The 25,603-nt window shown below is 39.8% G+C and overlaps 1 protein-coding gene and 1 long non-coding RNA gene across 3 annotated transcripts; one reads left to right on the forward strand and one right to left on the reverse strand.

The window, feature by feature from the left end:
• Positions 1-5,194: 5,194 nt before the first annotated feature.
• LOC147314449 (uncharacterized) lies at positions 5,195-8,814 on the forward strand. Of its 2 annotated transcripts, none has more exons than XR_015124848.1 (3): positions 5,195-5,410; positions 8,128-8,336; positions 8,424-8,814. It is a non-coding gene; the product is annotated as an uncharacterized LOC147314449 (long non-coding RNA). The 2 variants fall into 2 exon arrangements; XR_015124849.1 differs by having other exon boundaries at positions 8,155-8,336.
• Positions 8,815-10,220: 1,406 nt separating this feature from the next.
• On the reverse strand, positions 10,221-23,645 carry alkbh8 (alkB homolog 8, tRNA methyltransferase). The gene is made up of 12 exons (XM_086261391.1): positions 23,489-23,645; positions 22,682-22,815; positions 22,468-22,568; positions 21,515-21,646; positions 21,321-21,416; positions 21,075-21,179; positions 20,343-20,413; positions 16,078-16,184; positions 15,643-15,803; positions 14,551-14,831; positions 11,938-12,087; positions 10,221-11,220 (listed from the first exon to the last, which is right to left on the reverse strand). The coding sequence occupies exons 1-12, from the start codon at positions 23,624-23,626 to the stop codon at positions 10,489-10,491; spliced, it is 2,208 nt and encodes a 735-aa protein (XP_086117517.1). The 5' UTR covers positions 23,627-23,645; the 3' UTR covers positions 10,221-10,488.
• Positions 23,646-25,603: the final 1,958 nt, after the last annotated feature.

Consider the following 25,603-nt stretch of genomic DNA (forward strand, 5'->3'; position numbering starts at 1 on the left):
TGTGTTTTGATTTATGTTTGCATCAGGGATTGTGTTCTTGTTCTCTTGTCGTGTTATGGTAATGTTTATGTCTATTTAGAGTTCCATGTTTCTGTTTATCTGGGTCTAAGATGTGGGTTTAGTTTCATATGTCATTTCAAGTCTGTCTCTGTCTAGTCTGTGTCTTAGTAAAGTGTGTTTTGTTTCCTGTTTTATTGTGAAGGTCTGCGTCTCATGTGAGTGTGTTCATTTTTACCTTTGTCTCGTCTTGTTGATTATTCCCAGCTGTGTCCACCACCTGTGTGTAATTCCCCTGTGGTTCTCTGTGTATTTAAGTCATGTCTTCCGTCATTGTTGTTGCTGGTCCGTCTGTGTTTCCACCCTGCGTCATCTGTGTGTTTCCCTGCCGTCACCATCTTGTACCGTCGTCCACCTTGCTTCATGTTTGAGTTCCGGTTTGTATTCAGTAGTTTAGTTGTCTCCAGTCTAGTTTAGTTCGTGCTCCATTTGCTGTTTGTCTATATTTATTTCGTGTCCAATAAACCACCTTCACTCCTCCACTACTGCCTGCAATTGGATCCTCATTTATTATTTTTATACGGCTCATCTCACTCGCCGTGACAAATAAACCTTTTCATTGTGCTCTGGCTTCGCCTGTTGTTTGTACCTGAAGCACCTGAAATACTGGGAACAGGCTCTTGTAGGGAACCAGTTCATGATTCCCATCTCTCATAGTGATAATAATAATGTTAATAATAACGCTGTAACAGTACATAACAATGGCCTCATATACTCATAGTGAATATGTCAGTATGCTGTGCTGTAGTGGCTACACCGAGCTGAGCAATTCGAGAACTACACACAGCTGTACTCTCATGCATGGGTACTGGATACATGCCTTCATAACTACTTAATTTGACGCTATAATCACAGATGCACCATATTTAAAATGATAAGTAAATCTTTCTATGTCCAAGACAATATGTCCAGACGTGATTACAAACTACCCAGATAACATTAAGGTAATGGAGCAGTGCATGTGGTAGTATGGCTTTCAATACTTTACATAAATTACACTACTCACACTACTACACTATACGACATTATATAAATACTCTACTCAAATATGTAGTCTGTCAGAGAAACTCCTAAAAGATATAACCATACTGGGAGTTGTTTCCTCACTTTTTTCGTGGCATAGCTCTGTAACAACAAAGGAGGGCCTTACAGGGTCTGTTAATTAATGTGGCCTTAAGAAACACAAACACATTACAGGGTGCACATATTATTCAAGTCCGTGTATGTGAGGAGCAGGATTAAGAATTTAAATCTGGACTTAACAGGGAGCCAATGAAGAGAAGCCAATACAGGAGAAATATTTTTTCAATATTTTCTCAATTTCTAGTCCCTGTCAGTACTCTTGCTGCAGCATTTTGGCTTTTCAGGGAGTTTTTAGGACATCCTGATAAAAATGAATTACAGTAGTCCAGCCTAGAAGTAATAAATGCATGAACTAGTTTTTCAGTGCCATTCAGAGACAGAACATTTCTAATTTTAGAAGTATTGCGCAAATGGAAGAAAGCAGTCCTACTGGAGGCCAAGGTAATGCCATCCAGAATTAGATTCTGGTTGGATATATTTGTAAGATTACTATAACCTCAGTTTTATCTGAAGTTAGAAGAAGAACCTTAGAGGTCATCCAGGTCTTTATATCTTGAAGACATTTCTGCAGTTTAAATAATTGGTGTGTGTTATCTGGCTTAATGGATAGATAAATTTAGGTGTCATCTGCATAGCAGTGAAAATGTATGCTATACCTTCTAATAACACTGCCTAAAAGAAGCATGTATAATGTAAACAGAATTGGTCCAAGCACAGAACCCTGTGGAACTCCATAATTAATCTTATTGTGTGAAGAGGACTCCCTATTTACATGAACAAATTGGAGTCTATCACATAGGTATGATTCAAACCACTGCAGCGCAGTACCTGCAATACCTACAGCATGCTCTAATTGCTGTAATAAAATATTGTGGTCAATAGTATTGAACACTGCACTGAGGTGTAGCAGGACAAGCACAGACATGAGTCCGCTGTCATAGGTCTTTAAAAGATCATTTGTAACTTAAGATTTCTTTTCTCATACTTTTCTCATAGTAAGTGCTTTTTTGTGGACAAAACAGACTAGTGGCAGGGTTCCAAAAACTACTAAAGGGATCAGAGGCATCAAGAGTACTGCAATAGAAAACAACTGAATTTGGTCAAATTTAGAAGTGCTCAATCATCCAGGTAAGGACATCCCAAAAAGTTTATCCTGTTGATCTGGACGTAACGTTTTCAGTGGGGGAAAGTTTCGTCACTCATCCAAGTGACTTCTTCAGTTTTCTGCAGTACTGACTCTGGCATGTGAAATATTTTGAATAAAGACACAGTGGTCCTGTCTCCAAGGCGCCAAAAATTGGTCCGCTCCTAGGATCGGGTCCCCCGGCAAAAACAGAGTAATATGGTATACACTGTTAAGTGCCAAGGGGATTGCCATGATTAATACATTGGGGAGACCAAACAACCTCTGGCTAAGCAAATTGCACAGCACAGAAGTGCTAACTCCTCAGGCCAGGACTTTCCAGTCTATTCAGACATACAGGCCAGTGACCACTATTTCATTGATGAGGATGTACACATCCTGAACAGGGAGCAATGCTGGTTTGAGCGGGGAGTCAAGGAGGCCGTTTGAAAAGAGAAAGGCCCTCTCTGAATCGAGGAGGGGGCGTAAGGGTACATCTTTCACCATCTTACAATGCTGTGACTGCAGCCATTCCCCAACTCTCAGTGAAAGGTACTGCTGCTGGGCAAAACCAGCAACGGTCAACTTATGTTTCAATAAAGTGTGTATGTGGGTTTTTTTCCAAGAGGCAGATATTTATTCCATCAAGATGTGTTCACTCAGGAGATTCAACAAATGAAAAATACTAAGTGATTTTTTTATTTTTCCAGTTAACAAGTATTGTTTTCTTAGCGATGGCTACAGGTGTTAGCGTGGGTTAAGGTTGTTTGGCTGGAAGATCAATTGAAGTTATGACACAGAGCAAGCAGAAATAAGGAGAAATTGGGATTCTACAGCCCAAGATAGGGGAAAGGTTTTGAGTGACTTGAAGCCAGGAATCCTGAACAGGTGAGCAGAGCCATACTGTGTGAGAATTAGTGTCTAGGTTGTTTTAACTACAGGGAAAATATCAGAATCAGGAAAAAAAAAAGTTATTTAGCATCTGTTTCATGATATGAGTTCTGTGAAGGATTTAATATCGAATGAGTCGTAAATTAATATTTTTTTGTCACTGAGAATGTATTTTTACAAATATGTGCCGAAAAATAATGTTCTAAAGACTTTTTCCTGTTTAGAGATGGGTAGATGTATTGAATTTGTGGTTGAAATTAGTTTATATAACTTAGAGAATTGTTTTGGTTGTTGGTCCAAATCTTTGAAACACATTAGTAGCTTTTTCTAAAACTGTCTTTCATCAGAAATTGAGAATCACTCTTGTCGTTCTTTTTCTAAAAGTAGAACAGGAGGCAGACTTTCAGCTATCAGCACCCTCACCTGTGGAACCAGCCCACAATTTATTTTCAGTAGACAGAGACTCTCCTCTTTTAAATGAGACTCAAAACTTTCCTTTATTTCTTTACCTTAATTTATTAGTTGGAGCTGGATCAGTTGACCCAGACCTATCCCTTAGTTATCCTGATTTAGGCTGCGACCACTAGGAGACTTCCAGTGATGCACTTAGCACTTCGAGTTATGTCTTTCACTGTCAGCATGTTCATATACCACTACTGCATGTCATTAACATTTGCCTTCTCTCTTCCACAGTGAGTCTTTGGTCCTGTCTCCCTCCCATAACCCTATAACCTGATTGGAGCAGATGGTTGTTCCTCCCTGTGCCTGGTTCTGCTGAAAGTTTCTTTGTGTTCAAAGGGAGTTTTCTCTTCCCATTGTTGCCAAGTGAGTGTTTAGAGGGGATTATGTGATTGTTACGGTTTACTCTTGATTACTGTAGGGACTTTACCTTACAATATAAGATGACTGTCTTGTAAATTGGCGCTACATAAATTGAATGGCATCACATCAAATTGAACTTGGATATAACTCCTAATCAAACCTAAAGAAATCTCACCCAATTTGGACATCCAGCACAATCATAGCGGACAAACTGGTTAAACTGAAAGATACTTTTATCCTCGGTTCTTAGGAGGAGATGGGGATATTGCTCTTTGAATTTTCCTTCACCCTATACTTTATTCAATAAAATGTTAACATTTTGTTAAACAATGATTACTTTATTGTTTTATGTTATAAAATAAATTTAATGTCTAAATATGTATTTCCAACTTTTTTTATCCTAACCATACGGATGGATAGTTATCTAAAAATAAAAATATCAAGAGCGTTATCAGGCACCTCCACTTTGAAAATATGAAGACTGACAGATGATTAAGTCTAGGGTGTGCCCTAAATTATGTGTGAGTGTCATTAAAGGCATCTTCGTGTTACATTCCAACATGTCACACCCCTGGCTCGACGGGAAAGGCAAATTATGGATATCACACATGATTTATCAAAACGTTAAACTTGTCATCGCTTGATTGTTAATGTGTGTATTGTGTGGATGGGTGTTTCTGTGCTGTGTAAAGCTAACAAAATTCAGACAAACCCAGATGGCCTAGAACAGTGGAAGATAGCTGAGCAATTACCAAAGTAACAAACATTTTAACAAAATCCTGGAAGGGGATATAGAGGCCTGAGGGCCATCACACACATTTATTTAGAAAAGAAACAGTCAACATAATAAGTACAAGTACACAGTAACAATCAGTGTAGACAGCTGTTCTTAAAAAAGTCAAAGAGGAACGGCGTAGAATTGATTTGACCTGGATTTTCTCTCTCTGTATGTAAAGAAATCCAATTAAAAATAATGTGAATCGAGAAAAAGCAATAATAAGAAAACACCAATGATATGTAAGATCTTATAATGTGTAAATTCAGGCATTGAGTGTCATTTTAAAGATTAGCATCATTAACACAGTTTTGGAATTATGTGACATCAGGAGGACAGGACCCCCTGATTTAACCTACCATAATGCTTTGTGTCATGTTGTCATGGTAATACTAGGTAAAAAAAAAACAAAAACTGAATAGAACACATTTAAAAGAGGACAACAAGACTGGCAGCAGGAAGAGAGGAGGATTTAAAGATGAAAAACTTTTCAGGATTTCTCTTAACTTTGGATATTTTGCCAACACAAGTCAAGACGGAAACCTGAAGGCAGGTGGCAGGATTACATCTGAAGACAGGACACATTAAGGTACTGGATAAGGAGAAGAAAATGTCGAGACATGATCATCAATCAAGTCAAAGAAACAGACAGCAAAACTGTGAGTAACATAACACATAAAGAGCACTGGAAATTAACGGATAATTCAAAGTAGCTTAGTACTGGTTAGATGCAATTATATTAACGGTGGAGAAAAAAATTTATACTGAACTAAAGAAATTTTACATTTGATTAGGTCAGGGTCTAAAGCTTCAGATTTGGGTTCAAGTTGTCTTAAAAGGCATGAAAAAATGGATATGAAAAGCTTGTTGAAGAAATCGTGTTGTAAGAAATGAGAGCTAATAGATGTGGCAAACTGAAAAAAACCTAAAGATTTTAAACACCTCAGTGTGCTACTACTGTCACAGAAACTGCAGTTGGAAAAACAAAGGGATGATTCACACAGTGTGTGGAAAAATGCATTATTTTCTTAAAAAGCACAAGGATTTTGGTCGATGCTTATGTGTTTTAAAAATAACTTCTTAACTGACACACTTGACAAACTGACAGCAGTTAACACAATGTACCACTAAAACACAGCAGATATTACTGAAAATGGGCCTCTGTATTAGGGGTGGGCGATATAAACGATATACGATAGAGACGATATAAATTTGGCCAACGATAGAGATTTTGACTATACCGCTCTATCGCGAAAGCGCATGTTGATGATGTCATCAAGCTGCGCCTGTTTTGGTCAAAAGCATGGCAGCGGCTAAAACCATTATCATCTGCAAATAATGCCAGGCGACAGTCATAGCAAAGAGATGAAGCACTTTTGAAATATGGGGAAAGCCAAAAACTGCGCTTCCTCCACTTCCGTAACATTGATTTATTAATGTTGAATTCTCTCGCAGCTGTTCTATTCCCATGTTGTTGTAGTATATTAATAACTAACCTCGTATTGTGGATGAATAATAGCAAATGACTGGATGAATAATCTCAGTTGTTCTCCTGACTGAAGTTTGGCCCGTGTATAGCATCCTGCTATGCGATTGCATTTGTCCCTAACCACCAGAATCCCTCACGTTAACTTTTATCGAGTGGAGAAAAAGTTGGCGTTCATCCTCCAGCTTCATTGTGCTAATGTTATGCTAACATAGCTGTGTCGCTAGCAATCACGTAGCACAACATTATATACCAGGTAATCCAACTTCAGTAACCCTGCAAACGCCACTGCTGTTTAGTTTTCTGTCTTCATTTATGTTGGAAGTGGTAGCAGAGCTGTACGTTTTAATTAGTTTCAAAAATCTCTCAGTCAGAACATGCTATGAAATGGTTAGTTGTAAACTAGCAAGCTAACTTCCCGTTAACTTGTAACTCCGTTAAATTTAATAAATTCTGTTTTCATGGATGTAAAACTTAATTGTTACACCCGATAAAGCAGCAACGCTGATGATTTAATTAAAGATGAAAGAATTTAGACCGTTTTTAACTCTTAGTATTCGTTTGACTTTGGGACCTGACTATGAGGGGGTTTGGACCCAGATTACTCCGCGAAGCTCCTCACTACGGCAGCCATAATGCTCTGACAATCCATCAAGCAGTGCAGCTTACCAAAGTTGTACTAAAACTTTTTTTAACAGATTTCTGCACACAGAAATCGGTTCGAGGTCAGTAAGCACAACCAGAATTCATACATAAGGCACACTCTCGATTTTTGAGAAAATTAAAGGATTTTTAGTGTGGAAAATACGTTATACAGAAGAAAAATATATATATATCGTTACCGCACATGCTTAAAATTATATCGTGATATGAATTTTAGGCCATATCGCCCAGCCCTAGTCTGTATACAACTGTATATATTCCATTGAACGTCATTATGAATTTCAATATTTTTAGAAAATTAGTCGTTTCTACGTCACTTCAAACTTTTGAGCTGTAGTGTAGATTGCAATGATAGTGAATGGTCCTTGATTATAGCAGATGATATTGGATATCAGGACAGGGAGACACTGTTAAAAAGTTATGAGCTGTCTTGCTGCAGAGAAAGTGGAGTCGGTCATCCTTGAAATGCTACCAAGATAGGCAGCTGGCAGGATTGAATGATGCTCTGCCTCTGTGGTCAAGTACAGACATAGGCTTTAAGCAACCATGAGCCACCGATAAGCGTGACAGATTAGGCAGCATGCATAAAGTGGACTAGTTAGATACCTATCAGCCACTTATAGGAGAAAATACATGTGCACGCAATAAAGTGGACTTGTTAGGGAGAGTTTTCCATCAGCCTTGAAACACTCCAACTCAATTTGTAAAGACGGACACAGCTAAAAAATGTAGTCTTTGATTGGAAGTGATGACAAAATCCTGATCCCATGCACACAGATACATGCATACAATACACACTACTGCTCAAAAGTTTGACGTCAGGGTGAAAAGTCCTTGTTGTAAATACAAATTTCCATTGGTTTTCATGTAATATTACATGAAATTTAACAGTAATAAGAATATATGTACACAGTAATACAGGGGTCCATTTTTAGTAACAATCACTCCTGTACTTACAGATCACATGGTGGTACTTAATGCTAATGTATCAGGTCAGATGGGTAATGTATGATTAGAAACATCTTACGGGCAAGAAGAGCTGAAAACTACTCTGCAGCTTAAAAAAACAATAATTGGGTTAGTTGGGATCTGGAAATTCAACTTTGAACACTTTCTAAGTATATTATGCTTTTCAATTGTGACACGTGGAATATGATGGTCAACGAACATGAATTTTGTAAAATTTTATTTTTATGCTTTGAAAATATGTCACATTTTCATTTATAGTGACCCAGAATTCATGAGTGTTTGTAGACTTCTTTTTATTTCATGGGCTCATCTTCTTTTGATTCCGGGGCCTGCCGAGTGTGTTCCCGCCTTGGGGACCCGCCACACCTGGGAGCATAACCACACACACCTGCAGCTGATCAGCCTCGCCTGTGGAGCTTCTTAACAGAGTGATCTCCGGTCGACACTGGATCGCTGCGTGAGAAACCGTCAGTTTACCCGGTGAACATAGATGTTTAGAAGTGCGTGGTTTGCCCTTCGTGTTTTTTTACGGCTGCTTTTGTGGTTTCCTGCAGGATCGCGTAGCGAGCGCACGGGATTTAGAAACGGAGTGAGCGGAAACACAGACCATAGTCACTGGGAGGAGATCCTGCACGGCAGTCGGGGACATACATTCACCGAATTCAGTCTGCATCTTGTTGTGATTTCACTGTAAATAAACGCACTGCATTCATCACAGTACAAGTACATTTTTTCCAAATGATCTCATTTGCCTTTGTTTTAATATCTTAGAGCTATTTCCAGGGGCAAGACTGTTTGTTAGATTCTGTTTTAAATCAGGTTGTCATCTTAAAATCAATCTCATAGCACTGATTTTAGAGTAATGTACAACAATTGTAAAGTCATTTAAATTTCCAGAGGGTTATGGTGAAATTAAAGTTGTTCTTTTGTGTGATTCTTCAGTTAACTGAGCCTCAGATTTTTCTAAGATTTTGTAATTCAGAAGTGAACCATGTGAAATACATGATGTGTTTAAAGAAAATCTACTGGAGCTCTCTATAGAAATGATTCTGCGTTGTGATTCTTTTCCCCACGCTGAGCCATTACAACCAATTTTAAAGTGCTCAATCCCACTTTCACCTCTTCCCTACTCATTTTCCTGTTTACATGCAAAGTCACCCTTTACAATGTGGGCAACAGAATAGAGCTATATGTTATTTTCCTGTTGTGATCTCTTATTCTTAGTTAAGAGCATTCTTACTTTTGTATTGTTTGTTTGTAAGGATTTATGGTAGAAAAGGTGGGGTTAAACAGTTATTAATCACTGTATGCATACAGTGTGTAGCTAATCATGTGCCTGTATGATGCCTAACCGTGAGGTGCCACCTCTGTCATATTTAAAAGGACAAAAAAAAATATAGACCAGTTCCTAAATGTGACCAAATTACCCGCAGCCTTGAACTGCTGTGTTACACCTCAGCCCTTTACCTTGAAAAGGTCAGGCAGACAGGCTACAACTGAACTACAGCTCAGTGATTTCAGAGCAGACACTGAGGTCAGGAGAGGAAGCAAAGCAGCGAGTTACAATGTCAAACAAAATGTGGGGAAAATGTGTGTCGCAAAACAAACATTTTACTATTTCACGAACAATATGACGTCGTTCAGCTCAATAGTCTGCATCGCTGATAGTACAGGGGTGCATTAGTACCTATGGAATTGCACAGTTGCACATCTGGAAAGACACAATCAGTCCTGAAAGGTATAAACAGCTTTTAGAGCAACATATGCTCCTGCCCAGGTGATGTCTTTTTCAGGGAAGGTCTTGCATATTTCAAAAGATAATGCTGAACTACATAATGCATTAAGTTATCTCACATCATGTCAATCTTATCAGAAGAATCCTGGTGCTGAACGTGCCTGCAGTCCAGAGCTCTCATCAGTTGGAAACATCTGATGCATCATGAAACAAAAATAAAACAAAGACCACCCAGGAATGTTGAGCAGCTACGACATTCATCTCCCAAAAGCCCAGCAGCTGGTCTCCTTAGTTCCCAGATCTTAAAAGAAGCAAGGTTGCTACACACCTGTAAACATGGCCTGCCCTAATGTTTTTGAGACATGTTGCTGTGATCAAACTCAAAATGAGCGAATATTTGTCTTAAAATGAGACATTTTCATCGCATCATTTTTATTTCCGTTTTACACAACGTCCCAACTTTTTTTGAGATTAGGGTTGTATCGCCTGTGAGGTACAGTCTTGTCTTTGCACTCGGCTGAATAGGCTTGTTTTTATTGTGGGGTTTCAGTGAGCTAGCCAGAGTATGCTTAGTAGATATACTAACTCCAGAAATGTTTCATTTAGTTGCATTTATTTTTGAGTAAAGCTGGTGGGATTTATCGCAGTGGGATTATTCGATCCATGACACCATAACAGGGAAAAGGTGTGTTTGCTCAGCCAAGGTCAAAACATGGTGATATAAATAAGCACAACAGGAGCAGAGATTTGTTTTTAATTTATTCCAACACAGTTAAAAATCATATATATGTAAAAGGCAAAAACTGGATCCTTTAATTTTAAGTTAAAATTCTTTATTTATGCAGATCTGTAGTTGCATAAAAATGATTTTAATGACGTGTGTGTCAGTCCTTCTCTAATATAACACACCAGTTACCCTGGTCATGGTAGCTGCTCTGTACCTTGACTCCATCCACCTGGCTGCACAGCTGTTCCAGCTCCCCCTGGTGGAAGACATGATAATAGCGGTGAAAGACGGCGGTTAGATGGCTCTCAGACTCTGATTTCAGATGAGAACTCGAGGTCTGAGTGGTGCCACTCGGACTGGGCTTAGAGCCTGGGCTGTGAGTGGCGTCATCAGTGTCAAGTCTTAATCCAGGAGACATACTTGCATCAAAACCTGGACTGAGACCAGGGTTACTGTCAGTTCTGGTTTGGTTAGTTAAAACCTTTTTAGACTTCTCCTTTCTTTTATTCCTTTTCACACCATCTCCTGACTCTTCCTCCCCTGGTTTTTTCCCCTCTTTCAGATGCCAGGGAACTAAAAGGTCCTGGGTGTTGAAGGCTGTGCGGTTTGTGTGCACACTAAGCTTGCCATCAGTCACTTTGCCAACAGGTTCGTAGCCTTCTTCTAAATGTCCGCTATTCTGGATAGCCGATTTCCCATGAGGCTCCCGTCTGTCTTCGGATGTGCTTTTAGTAAGGTTTTCCTTCCCATTATGCTCTTTGTTGTGGTCTTTGAGGTACTTGGACCTCTGCTTGTTGTACTCTTGTTCAAAAGCCCAAACATAGATGAGTGCATGACCTCCAGGCTTTAGAAGTCTCACCAACTCTCTCATAGCTGCTAGCCGCCGCTCCTACAACACACACACATTAAAAAAATTAATTAAAGACAGAATCACATGCAACTCACTGCATGTGAATCATTGTCAGAGAGATTTTGCACCAACAACCTGATTCCTAATTGATGGAATTATGAACACAGAAAAATACCATCAGATTTTGATCCACCGATCAATACCTACTGCTAATGCAGTAAAAGCGTATCTGGAGAGAAAAGCATACAGTGCAACACTATCAGTCATGGATTGGCCTCCCCAGAGCCCAGATGTCAACATTATTTAAGCACTGTGGGATCATGTTGATGGAGAACAGAACAAAAAGCAGCCAACATCCCAAGAAGAGATTTGAATGTCCTTCAAGAAGCTTAGAGAACTATTCCTGAAGACTTCCAGACCTTACAGGAAAGCTGCCCAAGAGAGTTCAGGCTGTATAGAATAAAGGTGGTCATACCAAATATTTAAGTCTGTCTCCTTATGCCTTATATCAGTATTACCAAGTATGTTTGCACATGTTTGAATAAATCACTGCATCCATTCCCATGTTCCTAGTAGAATTTAAAGAAATAAGAGCTGGCTTTTGCACACGGTTCCATGAAAAGTTCAGAACATGAAAACTTTAGTGAGCTACTAACAATTAATACAAGTCTTTTTTTGTAGGTCCATCTTTCTAAATAAAACTGATATAACGGTTCTATTCTGGTTATTCTTTGTATGAGGATGAGCTGTGTGTACCTCTGTGGAGAAATGGTGTATGACGGCTATAGAGATGCAAGCGTCACAGGAGGCTGTTCGCAGAGGAACATTCAGAGCATCAGAAACAAATGCGTGGAAACCCCTCTCTGCACAAATTTGGACGAGAGCGCTGCTACGATCACATCCCACCTGAAATAAAACATACAGAGAGAGAGTAACAAGGCCATTCAGTGGACTATCATTCTCAAACGGCAACAAACGCACAGGTCAGCAGAGTGTCAGCACGTACAAGGTCTGAAGAAGAACACGTTTACAAACTGCTCGTGATCATTTAAGCCAGAGAAAATGAGCAAGAATGGAGATAAACTATGCGAGGTGAACAAGAGACAGCAGACACAAGTGAGAGAGCGGGAACACTACACATATGCACACACACCCTCGATCTACTGCTGACGTGCAAACAGAAAGATTAAGTAGAGCAGGAGGCACAAAAAGAGGGAAGGACTGAGGCGAGAAAACAGAAGAAGAGCAGAGGCCTGGGTTGGGAGAAAATGAGAACAAGCAGAATAAAACTCGGGTAGCTGCTGTGCTCGCTGCATGATCACAGTGTTCTCTGTTCTGATTTATCACAGCTACACTCTGAGTCAGGATAAGCTGCTTACATGCACCCCCAAATCCCAAACAAGAATATCCCAGTGTGCATACGTAAACAGGAAATGTAGGATATTACCATGGAAACTGAGCTTATGCAAAAAAAACAACAACAAAAAAAAAAGAAACAGGGAAGAAATGAGAGCAACAACAGGAATCTCATCCTGCTGTGCCTTACTCTTATTTATTTAGCCGTCCTGAAGCAAGACGTAATGTTTACACCTGTGGCCAAAAGCAAACTCTCTGCTAACTCACGCCTACATTTCACATTCAGTTATACCCTCCCAGAGACCCAAAGCTCTACCACTGGAGGTAGACGTGTAAGCTGCAGCGTCTAGCCCAATGATGCAAACTTTGCTTCATTCTGAAGCACAGAGGTCAGGCTTATGCAACCAGGTCCTGAAGTGGCTCGCTCAGGTTCCTCCTTTTCTTTTTATGTTTATGAAAATCCCGAGCACTGCGAGTGTGACCACGACGTGGTCTGTCTACTGTTCGGGGAAAGAAGCTTTAGCTGATGCGCAACAGCTGCAGTTCCCCAAATGGCCACTTGAGGTTGGCTTTGAGAGGAAATAAACCCCATAGTCTCCAATGTTAAAACACTCAGGGCAGAAATTATGATATGTATAGCTGTACAGGGGCGATTCTTTTTTAACTGACAGTATAAAGTTTTCAGCCTCCTTCAGAGTAAATAGATGTGGATACTTCACACCCAGCATTGACAGCTGAGGTGAACAGTGTACCCTAATTACAGATGAACAGCTCACCTTGAACTTTTTTAAATGTAAACAATACTTGTTTTATCCAAGAAGACAAAGTTATCTCACTTCAGCGATTTGTTTTTTGCTGCAAAATGACACGGTGAACCACACCAGCACTGTCACTGAAACCTGCCATAAATGTGAAGTCAGTCTGGACTGCATGGGGTCAAGTTGCCAATAACATGCAATCTATGTCTGTCAATACAACAGTTAACTGTGATAAATCAGTGAAAATCCCTGATGCTGTCTGCATAGACAGAAATTCCCATTAACTATTATGTTATAAATGAAAAAGTTCTTTGGAAACCTTCAACAATCTCCCCGATTGTTTGCAGAAAGGTTGCTTCTTATCAGGTGAGATGAGGCCTTTTGTTTTGAATATTCCCAGATTAATTTTTATTTATTTACTTGAATATTGATAATTGGTGTCCCTGTATATATCGCAATACTGTCTCAATTTCTTCCAACTAAAGAGATTTTTAAACAACTAGGATATCTTTTTTGTTTTCCGGTTCTATTAAACATCACAACTCATTCAAGTGAACCAATCCACCAATTCACCAAAATAAAATGTTGCCACCAGACAATCAACCTTTAACATGGACGAATTTAGAGCTCCTGAATTCTCCCAAGAATTTAAAGCTGTGTTGTTTTTAGGAACGGTTTGTCACATTCGAGCAGTCATTCAAGACTGCTTGAATGTGTAAGTTAAAAAGCTCATCAGTATCACTCCCCCGTCATTAAAGCACAAGCAGATCTGACTATAATTACAACCCTGTATTCCATTTATTACAGCCATGCTTTGATGTTTTATGTAAGTCCATTTCACTTTCTTTTATCCTTTCACCTATAAGTCTGATGGTGTTTAAAGGCTTTAACCCAAAGTTAAACCTGATGTTACATCTCTAACCTCACCTCTGTGGCCTTATCAGAGCGACAGTGTTGTGTAAGGTCATTAGTAGTTATTGGATGAGTCATGCTGATCTACATGTGTTTGAAAAAGCCCAGAGCCATCTTAGATTTTGCATCCCTATGTGAGAAATGAAGGAGAGGAGTTCTAGCTCGAATACACAGATGAATGCTTCTGCAGATAAGCGCCTGTTATGAAAATGTGTAGCATTTCAAAGCGCTGACAATCTAAGAAACAGCAGCAATAAAAAAAGCAGTGATAGAGGAAATTACCCTGCAGGGATCAATGAAGTATCTCAGAGGCGCAGACATTTCAGTATAAAATGACACTCACTGCAATCATCTCTGGGTTTACGCCCAGGTATTTCCCATTTCCGCAGCCCACATCAGCTAGTACGCTACCCGGTGGGAGCGAGGACAGGAAGTGGCAAACGCGAGGCCAGGGGGAGTGGCGGGTGCTGCTGAAGTGGGAGGCGATAGCGTCGTACACCCGGTGCACATACTCCTCCTCTAGACGGGCTGCATCGGCATGGCAACATGGAAGCGCGGGAGGGGACGGCGTAGAGGGCGAGAGTGTTGAAGGAGCTCCCTGACTGTCACAGGCAGAGGGGAAGGCTGGAGACAGAGAGAAGGCGTTCACTGGTGAGATGTGCCGATCGTTTATCTTTGACCTGCGTTGCCATGCAACGTTTAATTACAATCATATCGTTCGCATATCTTTTATTATTGTCTTTATGCAAAAGCGCTAGCTATGCTCTGGGTTTAGGATTCTCATGCGATGAAACTGTCAGACAAAATAACATAATCCTGCTGTCTAATTTTAATATTAGACAAAGATATCCTGACAATTTCATTTATTAAGCGACAAAAGGTAAACAAACCTATCAATCTGGCCCTGTGGGGGATAAAGTAGTAGCCTAAACTGTGATTAACCACATTTTTTGGAAAGCCAAGTTCAATTTCACTAGCCACACCCAGGTCTGATTGCTGCCATACCTGTAGAATTAAGAAATCACTTAAACTGAACCTGACAAAGTGAAGCAGGCTGAAAGACCTCAAAAAGCAAAGCATCATGTCAGGATCTAAAGAAACGTCTGAGAAACAAAGTTGCTTGATCAGTGTGAAACGGGGTTACAAAGCCATTTCTAAGGTTTGGGACTCCTGTCACCATGGTGACAGCCATGGTTGGAACTGTGGTGAACCTTCCCAAGAAGTGGCCAGCCTAACAAAATTACTCCAAGAGCGCATCAACAACTCATCCAGGTCACAAAAGAACCCAGAACAACAGAAATGAAAAAATGAGAAAAAGGAGCCCCGTAACATATTACATATATTAAAATTAAATTTACCTCTCAAAACCTCACTTACTCTCATAATGTGAGTAAAGCAGTTTATAAAAGCAAAGTGTGTTTTGCTTCACTCTCACCACAGCGGCAGGGTTCAGGCCTGATCTTGCGGAAAGTGAAAGAAGTGCGTGTGCCCCTCTTGCTCAGAGTCAGATTGCTACGTGTTCCAGGTTCAGGCGTCACATGATCGGGGGATTGCTGCTCACAGGCCGGCACCATGTCAAACTTACGAGGAGTGATCCTAAAAGGACACACAAAGAGCTTGTCTTAGTAGTTATAAAAGACAAAAACACACAAACCAACTGGTGAAGAGGATGAGAGGATGTGGATGTGAACAAATACAATGCAAAGGTTGAAGACGAAGACCATCAACAGACTGAAATGTACTAATTGTAGTAAATAAATAGTTTCTTTTTCAGAGGAAAAAGCAGCAAATTAAGCATCAATCCAAAGATCAGGTCAAAAGAACCTGACTCCAAAAGGAGAGACTGATGCTTTGACACAGTCCAGCTTACCCATGAGTCCAGAGATATCTGCTCTCGCTCTTCATGACCAGCAGGCTCCGTCCAGGCAGCACCACAGCAACAACACGACCATCAGGATGTCGGAACTCCATCACCGTCTGCACAAACACAAACGCGCTGTGTTAAAAGTAAGAGTGGTTTCTACTCATTACTTCACTGCACCGATAATAACAAATTACTGATTAAATTAAAAATTTTTATGAAGGTTTTAAAGTCATTGGGTGTGGATTTATATACATATATATTTCTTGCAGGCATATTTCCAATGCCACACACACACACACACAAAAAAAACAGCCGCCAGGCCCTTCCCTTTGTAACCCAATCATTTTCTACTGATGGATGACATCCTTGACAGCTCTCAGTCAGATTTCCGCTCGTATCACAGCATAGAAGCAGCCCTTGCAAAGGTTTTGAACACAATTTGCCTGAGGAATAATGCGGGGAGTTTCACAGACTCGACTGCATTTGATCTTAGCAGCATCTGATACTGTGGATCACTTCTAAATAGGAAAGGCAGGAACTGCAATCAGATTCCTCACACATGGTACATGCAGCCATCATCAATGATGGTGAATGAGAAAGAACTGCTATGATGTAAGAAGTCTCTCAAGGAATGGGTCCTGGTCCTCTCTCATTGCACCTGTGCATTTTGCTGAGTAGACACCCAAACATATCTATTCCTCTCCAACTCACTGTATCACGAGTTCTACAGTAGGAAGAAGGAACAGCATTCACTCGGCACTATCAGCACAACATGGCAACTCTGACTTTGCTGATGACACGGTGCTCTTGCCCCCAGAGGCTGGACAAAAACTGCACTTCTGACATCAGAACTGGGAATCAGTCTCAACATCAACAAAGATCAGGCCAACATTATAAGCACGAAGGCCCATCACAGCAGCAGGACATCCACCTAGAAGACATCATGATGCTCCTGTTGTGGACATGCAATTCCAACTAACAGTTCAACAGCAATAATAATTTGGCATCCTGCATCAGTGTTTCCCTACATATTACTGTGCATCTGCTGCAAGTAATAACTGCTGATAATACACCTTTATATTTTTATTATTCATCAAAATGTTTCTGTATCTGCAAGTACAGGAAACAAGTTACGCACTAGTTTTTATGCTTTTAGTTCTTCAGTAGAGAGTTGGGCAATTTCATGGTTTGTTTCTATATTCTAATTAAGCCATACTGCTGTACAGCTATTATTATTAATTATTATTATTATTATTATTACTACTACTATTAGTAGTAGTAGTAGTATGACAAATTTAAAAAACTTTGACTCATTTTTCATTTACTTTTTTTTTTTTTTTTTTTTAACGTTTGCACCAAAGCTAATATTTTACTGATCCAGCAGTAGCTCAGGACTGAAAGAGACTTTGGCACAAAACTTCCAAACTACACAGTTTTGACTGATGTCACCCAAAGGAAAACACTGTCGACCACCTAAAACACTGTTCATGTTTTCTCTCACTTGCAGCTAGCAGACACAGCGTTGGTGTTTGATCCTAATGTTTCCTTACAGCACATAACAGAATAAGCTCTGCTGGGAAATTACATCTACAACAATTTCCAATTGTATCCCTCCAAATTCTGACAGCAGGAAAATTGGATTTTGTGAAGTAGATGGCATTCATGTATATGTGTGTGTGTGTGTGTGTGTGTTCCTGTCTAGCTATCTTTATGAGCACCGAAATCTGCATTCTACTATACTTGTGAGGACCGGTGAGTGTGTCCTTACAAGTGACTGTTGGTTCTCACAAGTATAGTGAAGGCCTTTTTGAGGCTCAAAATGTAGTTTCAGTGTCAGGGTTACAATTAGGTTATGGTTAGGTTTAGGGTAAGGGTTAGGCATTCATTTTTAATGGTTAGGGTAAGGGGCTAGGGAAGCCATTATGTCAATGAAGGTCCTCACTAACACACTACTGTGTGTGTGTGTTCCCCTCTGAGGAGTGTTAGCCAATCAATGAAAGGGTGGAATGTGACTAAATCGATGGTGACGCCGGCAACTACGCTTTACTTCACAACTATTCATCATCTCCCTCCCTCCTCACACGTATGCACGCACACACAAACACACACAGGTTTGTACATCTTTCTGAGTACAATCAATTACAGAGAGCTTCTTTACTTCCTTACCTTAACTTCAAGCATCACAATAAGTAACCCTAAACCTCTGCCTAACTTCTACAATTAGCCCTAAAGTCAGTCCTTGCTTCTGTAGTCTACAACTGGTCCTCACAAACACACAAGCACACACCAAAAAGGCTGCCAATATACAACATCACAAACAGCTCAATAATGCAGTTATAGTTCGTGTAATTACCAGGAAACAAGTGTTTCATTAATAATGACTGAATCACTTGTGTTACATTTTCAGAGAAATTAAATCCAATGAAACTGAGCGAATGGCATAAAGGTTTGTTATGCACCAAATCCTGTCTGCTTAAATCAAAGCTGAATCAAACTGCAGTGCACTCATTAAATCCACAGAGTAGCAAAATATTTAACAAGGTTTCCAAATAGTCTTTAAAATAAGCTACTTGTTGTATTCTCTGCAACCACCACAACATCAAATTTAGAAATCCTAATGTGCACTCAGAGCTTCATTACTAGTACCCAGTCGGAGCCCCTTTGAGATGGAGCAGAGCACCTTCTTCCCAATACTCAGGGAGGCTGTGGTGTTTCAACAATGCTGAGTTGGTACTAGGTGTCCAAAGTGTGCTAAGAAAATACCCCCCCACCACCACAAACAGCCTGAACCGTTGATACGAGGGAGCATGAATCCATGCTTACACTATCCAATTTTGATGGGAACTACAGCCTCAGTTTACTGCAGAGTGCAGCGGCAATCTGACGTAGCCAATGTGCTTCAAGTTTTCAATGCGTTCTGTGTTCAGAGATGCTCTTCTGCGTGCGGTGGCTCTTCTTCTTATCGGCTTCAAGCAGTCCTCAGTCCTCTGACATCAAAAACACATTTTCACCCAGAGAACTGCCGCTCACTGGATAAATTCTCTTTTATTCGACCTGTCTTTGTAAACCCTACAGATGGCTGTGTGGGAAAATCCCAGCAAATCAGCAGTTTCTGAAATAATCAGACCAGCGCATCTGGCACCAGCAACCATGCCACGTTTAGTCATTCGAATCAACTTTTTCCAATTCTAAAGCACAGTTTGAGCTTCAGCAGGTCACCATGACTACATGTAAATGCGTACTTGAGTGGTGTTAAACAGGAAATACTGCGAGAAATACCACCGCTCAGCTTAACAGTACCATTACTCCCATGCATCGCTTAAAGAAGAGCCAGTTTAATTGCACTCAATAAAACTTTCTTTCGGGGTCTATTCGCTTCAAATATTCCTCCAAGTGTCCCTTCCTTTTTTAACGTGATTTAATATGCCCACTTTTTCTGTGGCTCTGAATCTCCACTGAAAAGCAAGGACAATGAATACACACACTGTCAGTCTGTGTGTGTGTGTGTGTGTGTGTGTGTGTGTGTGTGTGTGTGTGTGTGACAGATGCCACAGCAGATGACAGCTGATTGCTAGCAGAGCCCCTGCTTTTCAGACAAGCAGGGACAGATGGGTGTTCATCCACAGCAATCAGGCAGCAAAGACTAAACCCACGATCTTAGTTTATAGGTCGCAACACCTGTGAACACCTGGAAGAGTGAAGGACATGAAAATGGAAAATCTATAACTCTTGTGTACATCCGTTTGTTTACAAAATTTCTTGCGAGCTTTAATTCCTTAAGTGCCTGCTGGATGAACGGATGCTACGGTGAGAAGGAACTGAAAAGAATGAGACACACCGAAAAGGTAACACAGTGTTCTCAGGAAAAACACAAGGACACAAGATGTGTGCACGTACACACACACACACACACACACACACACACACACACACACACACACTACTGACAGCTCTCTGAAGCAGATAAATCACAGAGCTCAGGAAGGTTGCGGTTAATTTGACAGATTAAACTAGAACTTATAAATGAATACACACAGACTTGATCTCACTGGGTTTAAACGAATAACCACCTCTTAACAGTTTTAAGATGAAAGCTGGCAGTGTTTTCTTTAGACCATCTTTATGTACAACTTTCATTTTAATCACTGATGATTGCACGTCGAGTACTGCTGACTGATGCTGGCTTCAAACAGCTACTAATTACCAACAGCTCACAGGTCTGTGGCAACGATGACGATGATCAAATCACAGATGCCTGACCGACTTCTCACCTTTGCCCCCAGGCTCAGAGACAGGATGGTGTCCTCAAAGGCAGAGTGAGTGTCCACATGAGGAGGAATACCTGGAAATATCATAAACAAACATGAAAAATGAAAACCTTCAGAGCAAAGTTAATCAAGCGAAACATTTAAGAAACTTCTCTCAGCCCAAAGGCTTCCATAACTCCTCATCAACTGGTTCAGGAAAGGCTCTGCTGCCACCCAGTGGTGCAAATCAGTAAACTCTGTTTGTGTGCTCTCTTATTCATTTTTAATAACAGATTAATTATCAGTTATAAAAGCAGTTATTAATCAAGCGTAACACTCAACCACTAAAACCAATTTTTCCGTCCATGAATGCAAGTAAATAATCATAATTTGGCATCTTAGTAATTAACAATACTGTGTTAACTTAGAGCAGCTGTGGCATAAACCTTACACTGGGTGGTGGTCTAATAAATTTGTTACATTTATATTGTATATTTAAAATTACAATATAATGGCGACGGGGACTAAAAGTCCTTGTTTCAGTTATTAACTTCCCAAAGGACCAGTATAATTATTATTATTATTCTGAGCTGAGAATCATACAGCACTAATCTATCTATCCTTCCTTATCACAATATTCTAACAAAGGGTTGCAGGGGCTCTGGAACCAATCCCAGCTAGTAGAGTTCAGAAATTAAAAAATAAGAGTTGGGAATGAGCAAAAACTTTCTGTGAATTATTCGAGCTGTAACTCACCCTGTCCAGATTCATACTGATTTACAGTCAGCTGGTCTGGCATAACGTTGATCTGTCCATTTCTTAAACAACGCTCCAGAACAGGTAAACACTCCGCAGGGATACCTAGAAACACACATATTCCTCTGCTACTTCTGTTTTGCTTTATTATATGCTTGTCTAGTGACTGAAGACCATATCACGAAAAACACAGTCCACAAAACCACACCTGATACAATATGTTTGATAAAAGAAGATCCAGATTACCTGCAGGTAATGGCTTGTCCTTATCCACATTGTTGTTGTCGTAGCGAAATTCAAAGCCATAATGTTTCACTCTTCTGTGCTTCAGAGCTTTTTGCGCTAAGAATCAGTTAAAGGGGATTATTCAGAAACAGTAATCAAAAGTGTATGCCTGGCTTTTCTTCACAGCTTTTTTGGGGGGGAAATGATACCCTCACCTGTAACATCCTCATTAGTGGATGACCAGTCTACAGCAGCAAGCAGCAGAGCTTCTTCTTCTGGGGACACAAAATCCTCCAGCAGAACTAAACCCTCTGGCAATGGGACGGATGCTTCCTCCTCATAGGTCACTATACAAGAGCGTGAAAATACACAGTAGATCTTAAATACTGGCTGCAAAAAAACCAACAAAACCTTTCAGAGTATTTCAGATTATTTGACTTACTTGTAAACCTAAGATTTGTCGGGCACATGTATCAGTTTTATCATGAGCATCCAGAGACAAAGAACTATCTAGTAAAACACAAGGTTATTTATAAATCGCTTGACAGAAGAGCCTATGAACCCAACAAAGGCTTCAATAAGAAGCAATATGAAAAAGCAATAATAAAGCTTCTTATTCATTTAACTAAAAGAAAAAAAATCCAGCTAGCCAATCCTTAACAGCTGATAAACAGCCAATCAAAAGTATGAGTGCAGAGTGCACATGCTGTTTAAAAGAGTAACGCAGCTGACGGTCATCAGCAAAAAAATGGCAAGAAATACTATCAGCACTGGCAATTACCTGACCAAGTGGCAGAAAATACAGACCCAAAAAAAACATCAGACATACACTGACATAGTCTTTGCAAAGATTGAACAACTTCTATTAGTAACATATGAAGAAACCCAATCCAGTGTAAGATCCACTGTATCGAAAGCTGAGCTAAGCTCTAATAAGACCCATACAGAACAATCACCGGCATCTGAAGCCATTGTAATGTCATATGGAACTTTAAGAAGACAACTTTCAGTCAAACGCATTGCAATAACTCATTACATTAATAAAACACAATAAAAAAAAACCCTGCAAGTGTAAATCCATTTAAAAGAGAAAGGAGAATTTATGTCTAAGCCAGGCTATATCTGAAAGAACTCACAATGTTCCTGATGGTACTGAAAGTAAAAGTACCTGAGTTGACATAAGCGAGGTAGAGCATGACGCTGCTCTCTCCGTACTGCAGCTTCTGTCCATTAAGGTGGGTGTACGCTTTTAGAGCACTCTCTTCACACCTGGAACGAGAATGAAAATGACAATAATATTAGTTTTAACTGGAATAAAAAGGTCCTCAATGTACAAAGTGCATTCCTGCTGTGGCAAAGTGCTGTCTGTGCCCCAAGTGTACCTGTATGTGACAAAAGCATAGGGCTTATGGGGAGGCATGAGCAGGCTCTCCACTTCTCCCATCTCTTTCAGCGCTGCCGAGAGCTCCTCTCGACTAACGCTGTTCCCCAGGCCACCATTAGCCACCACCAGACTCTGCAGAGGTGAAATAAACAGTAAAAATCACACAAAAACAAACAAACCTGAAAATAACTGAAAAAAAGAAGATGTCAGAAAAAAGGGGGAAAAGGCCTTTTCTCAAGGATTGTTAGACTGCTTAGCAATCAATCAACCTACAACACATACTCTCATGAAAAAACAACTAAACAAATGAAGTAGTTTGTGTTTTTGTTGTGATGCTTTTACTGGCTTAAAATGTTGATGTTTGTTTGTTGATATTTGTCTCTAGTATAAAGTAGTTTGTTCCCTTTTGCTATGAAACCCAATTTTTATGAACTCGTATTTGTATTTGTCTGCAGAGATAACAGCGTGAAATCGTTTCAGATAAATAGAAATGGTTCTTAAAACTGTCTCAGACTGCTGCAGGAACACAAAAATGAATCCCATTTAAAAGGAGCAAATGAAAAGTCTCTTATAACGAGTAAAATATTCAAGGTATTTTCCATAAACAGCGGCTGATTTTCTTGTTAATTTATCAATAATAATAACAATAGTAATAAATATATATATAAAAATTTTGAATAGAACAATTAAATATTAGATATGCAGGTAACTTTTAAAATCATTTTAATGTTATAAAACAAGCGAAGAATAATGAAACATATGACAACGAACCATTTCCCGTCAAATAAACGTTATTTTTCTTTACCCTGGTAAGCTGCGGGGTCGTATGGATGCCTTCATGCTTCAGTAATGTGTGACTGGCTTTAATTTGTTTTCTGAGAAGCTTTTTCTCTTCTTTACTTCTCCTGACGGCCTTCACGTTGTTTTCCTCACTAGCATCCATGGTACGTTGTTTTAATCCGTCCGGGTGCAACGGGGACTGAAAGACTTCGGTTCCCAAAGATTACCTCTCCAGGAGACATTTTGTAAAATGTAACTAAAGTGTTTATCTTACATAATTCTGATTTGTTAAGAATAAAATGAAATTATTACATGTGAATAAAATATATATATGCACTTCTCGGAACTTTGTTAGCTACAGCTGTTAACTTATTATCATCTTGTCTTACTCAGCCAATCACATGGCAGCAACTGAGTGCATTTAAACGCGTGGACGTATTAGGACGACCTGAGGATTAGAATGGCAAAAAATGTGATTTATGTGACTTTGAACGTGGCATGGTTTTTGGTGGCAGATGGAATGGTCTGAGTGTTTCAGAAACTACTGATCTTCTGGGAGTTTCCCCACACAACCATGTCTAGGGTTTACAGAGAAATGTATGGCAAGAGAAATATCCCGTTAACATGGGTTTTCTGGGTCAAAATGTATTATTAATGCCTGAAGTCAGAGGAGAATGGTCAGACTACTTCAGCCTAAGAGGAAGGCAAAAGTAACTAAATTAACGACTTGCTACAACCATGGTATACATAAGAGCGTCTCACAACACATGGAACCCTGAAGCACATGGGTTACAGTAGCAGAAGACCACTTCAGGTGGCACGTCTGTCAGATAAAAACAACAAATACTGACAGAGGCTTCGAGCAGGATGACATGCCATGTCACAAAGCTCAAATCATCTCAAACCTATGTCTTGAACATACATTCACTGTACTCCACAGTCACCAGATCTCAGTTCTGTAGAGCACATTGCTGAGAGCACAAATCTGCAGCAACTGTGTGATGCTATCGTATCAACATGGACCGAAATCTCTGAGAAGTGCTTCCAGCACCTTGTTGAATGTGCACCACAAAGAATTAAGGCTGTTCTAAAGATGAAAGGGAGGTGCATACCACTGAGTGCACATAATATAAAAATCTGATCATATGAACTTCAGTGAGACACTCATTCTTCTATTCCAGATGGATGACTCAGAGTGTCTCACTTTTCCACAGTGTTTTTCTTGATTAGCATCAGCGCATTTTTAAAATGTGCATTTGGACTTTGCCTGTCATTTTTCCAGCATCTGAAAGAATTTTGTCCACCGTGAACCATGAAGGCATAAGAGTACAGTATAGAACAAAGCACAGGTGCAGCTATGATGCTCTTGATGACCCCTGATCCAACAGTCTGGAATAAAGTTGCAGATTCAAAAAAGAACCTGTGACTGTGACCATGTGACTTTTCTTTTCCTTGAGGTTGCATTTTGCATTACACGCATTTTCCCTTTGATGTCCTTTAGAGCAATCAGTGCAACATTGGGTTTTTTTTTTGTTTTTGTTTTTTTGTTTTTTTTTTTTAAATGACATCAGAAACAGCAGTATGCGACATTACGTGATGGCAGAGCTTCAGTTCATCCTTTGTCATTTTTTTTTTTTTTTTTTTTTTTAATAAATAGGACAGGGGGAATGAATGAGAGAGAGAGGGGGAGAGAAAGAAAGAAAACCAAAGGGGAGAAGAGACGGTGAGAAGGGGGGGGAAGAGAGAGAGAAAAAAAAAAGAACTCCTGGGTCACCTGTATGGAGAAAAAAAAAAAAAAAAAAAAAAAAAACAAACAGAGGAGACAGCAAACAACAAAGAGCAACATAATAATAGAGAAAACAAAGCACCATCACAATAAACTAGCTAGTCATAGATATCAATATTTACTAAATAATAAACGATATTGTGCAGCACGCAAGATAGACAGCGCACAGTGTGCTTTGAGGCAGCAGCCAAGAAAGCTTTAGTCCGCGTCTGTGAATACCCATGTGTGCATACCTGTGTGGATCAGCATGCTTGCATTCCAAAGGTTTCTCCTTTGTGCAACATTGTTAAACTTGTTCTTTAGTCTTAGCTAAGTGATTCTATTCAGTTCTCTTCTCATGTCAAAGCTTCTGTT

The sequence above is a fragment of the Aulonocara sp. 'chitande type north' Nkhata Bay genome, linkage group LG14 (genome assembly GCF_057382095.1).
Source record: "Aulonocara sp. 'chitande type north' Nkhata Bay isolate Kocher_YH1m ecotype deep benthic linkage group LG14, A_spYH_male_GT1.1, whole genome shotgun sequence".
Classification (NCBI taxonomy): Eukaryota; Metazoa; Chordata; class Actinopteri; order Cichliformes; family Cichlidae; genus Aulonocara; species Aulonocara sp. 'chitande type north' Nkhata Bay.

Excerpts from the sequence above, each read along its gene's own strand:
- alkbh8 (XM_086261391.1), bottom strand. The coding sequence starts at position 23,626 with ATGGATGCTAGTGAGGAAAACAACGTGAAGGCCGTCAGGAGAAGTAAA. Across the intron at positions 21,647-22,467 it reads CCTCGCTTATGTCAACTCAG|TGACCTATGAGGAGGAAGCA; the intron begins GTACTTTTACTT and ends GCTCTTGTATAG. Across the intron at positions 20,414-21,074 it reads TCAGTATGAATCTGGACAGG|GTATTCCTCCTCATGTGGAC; the intron begins GTGAGTTACAGC and ends TGATATTTCCAG.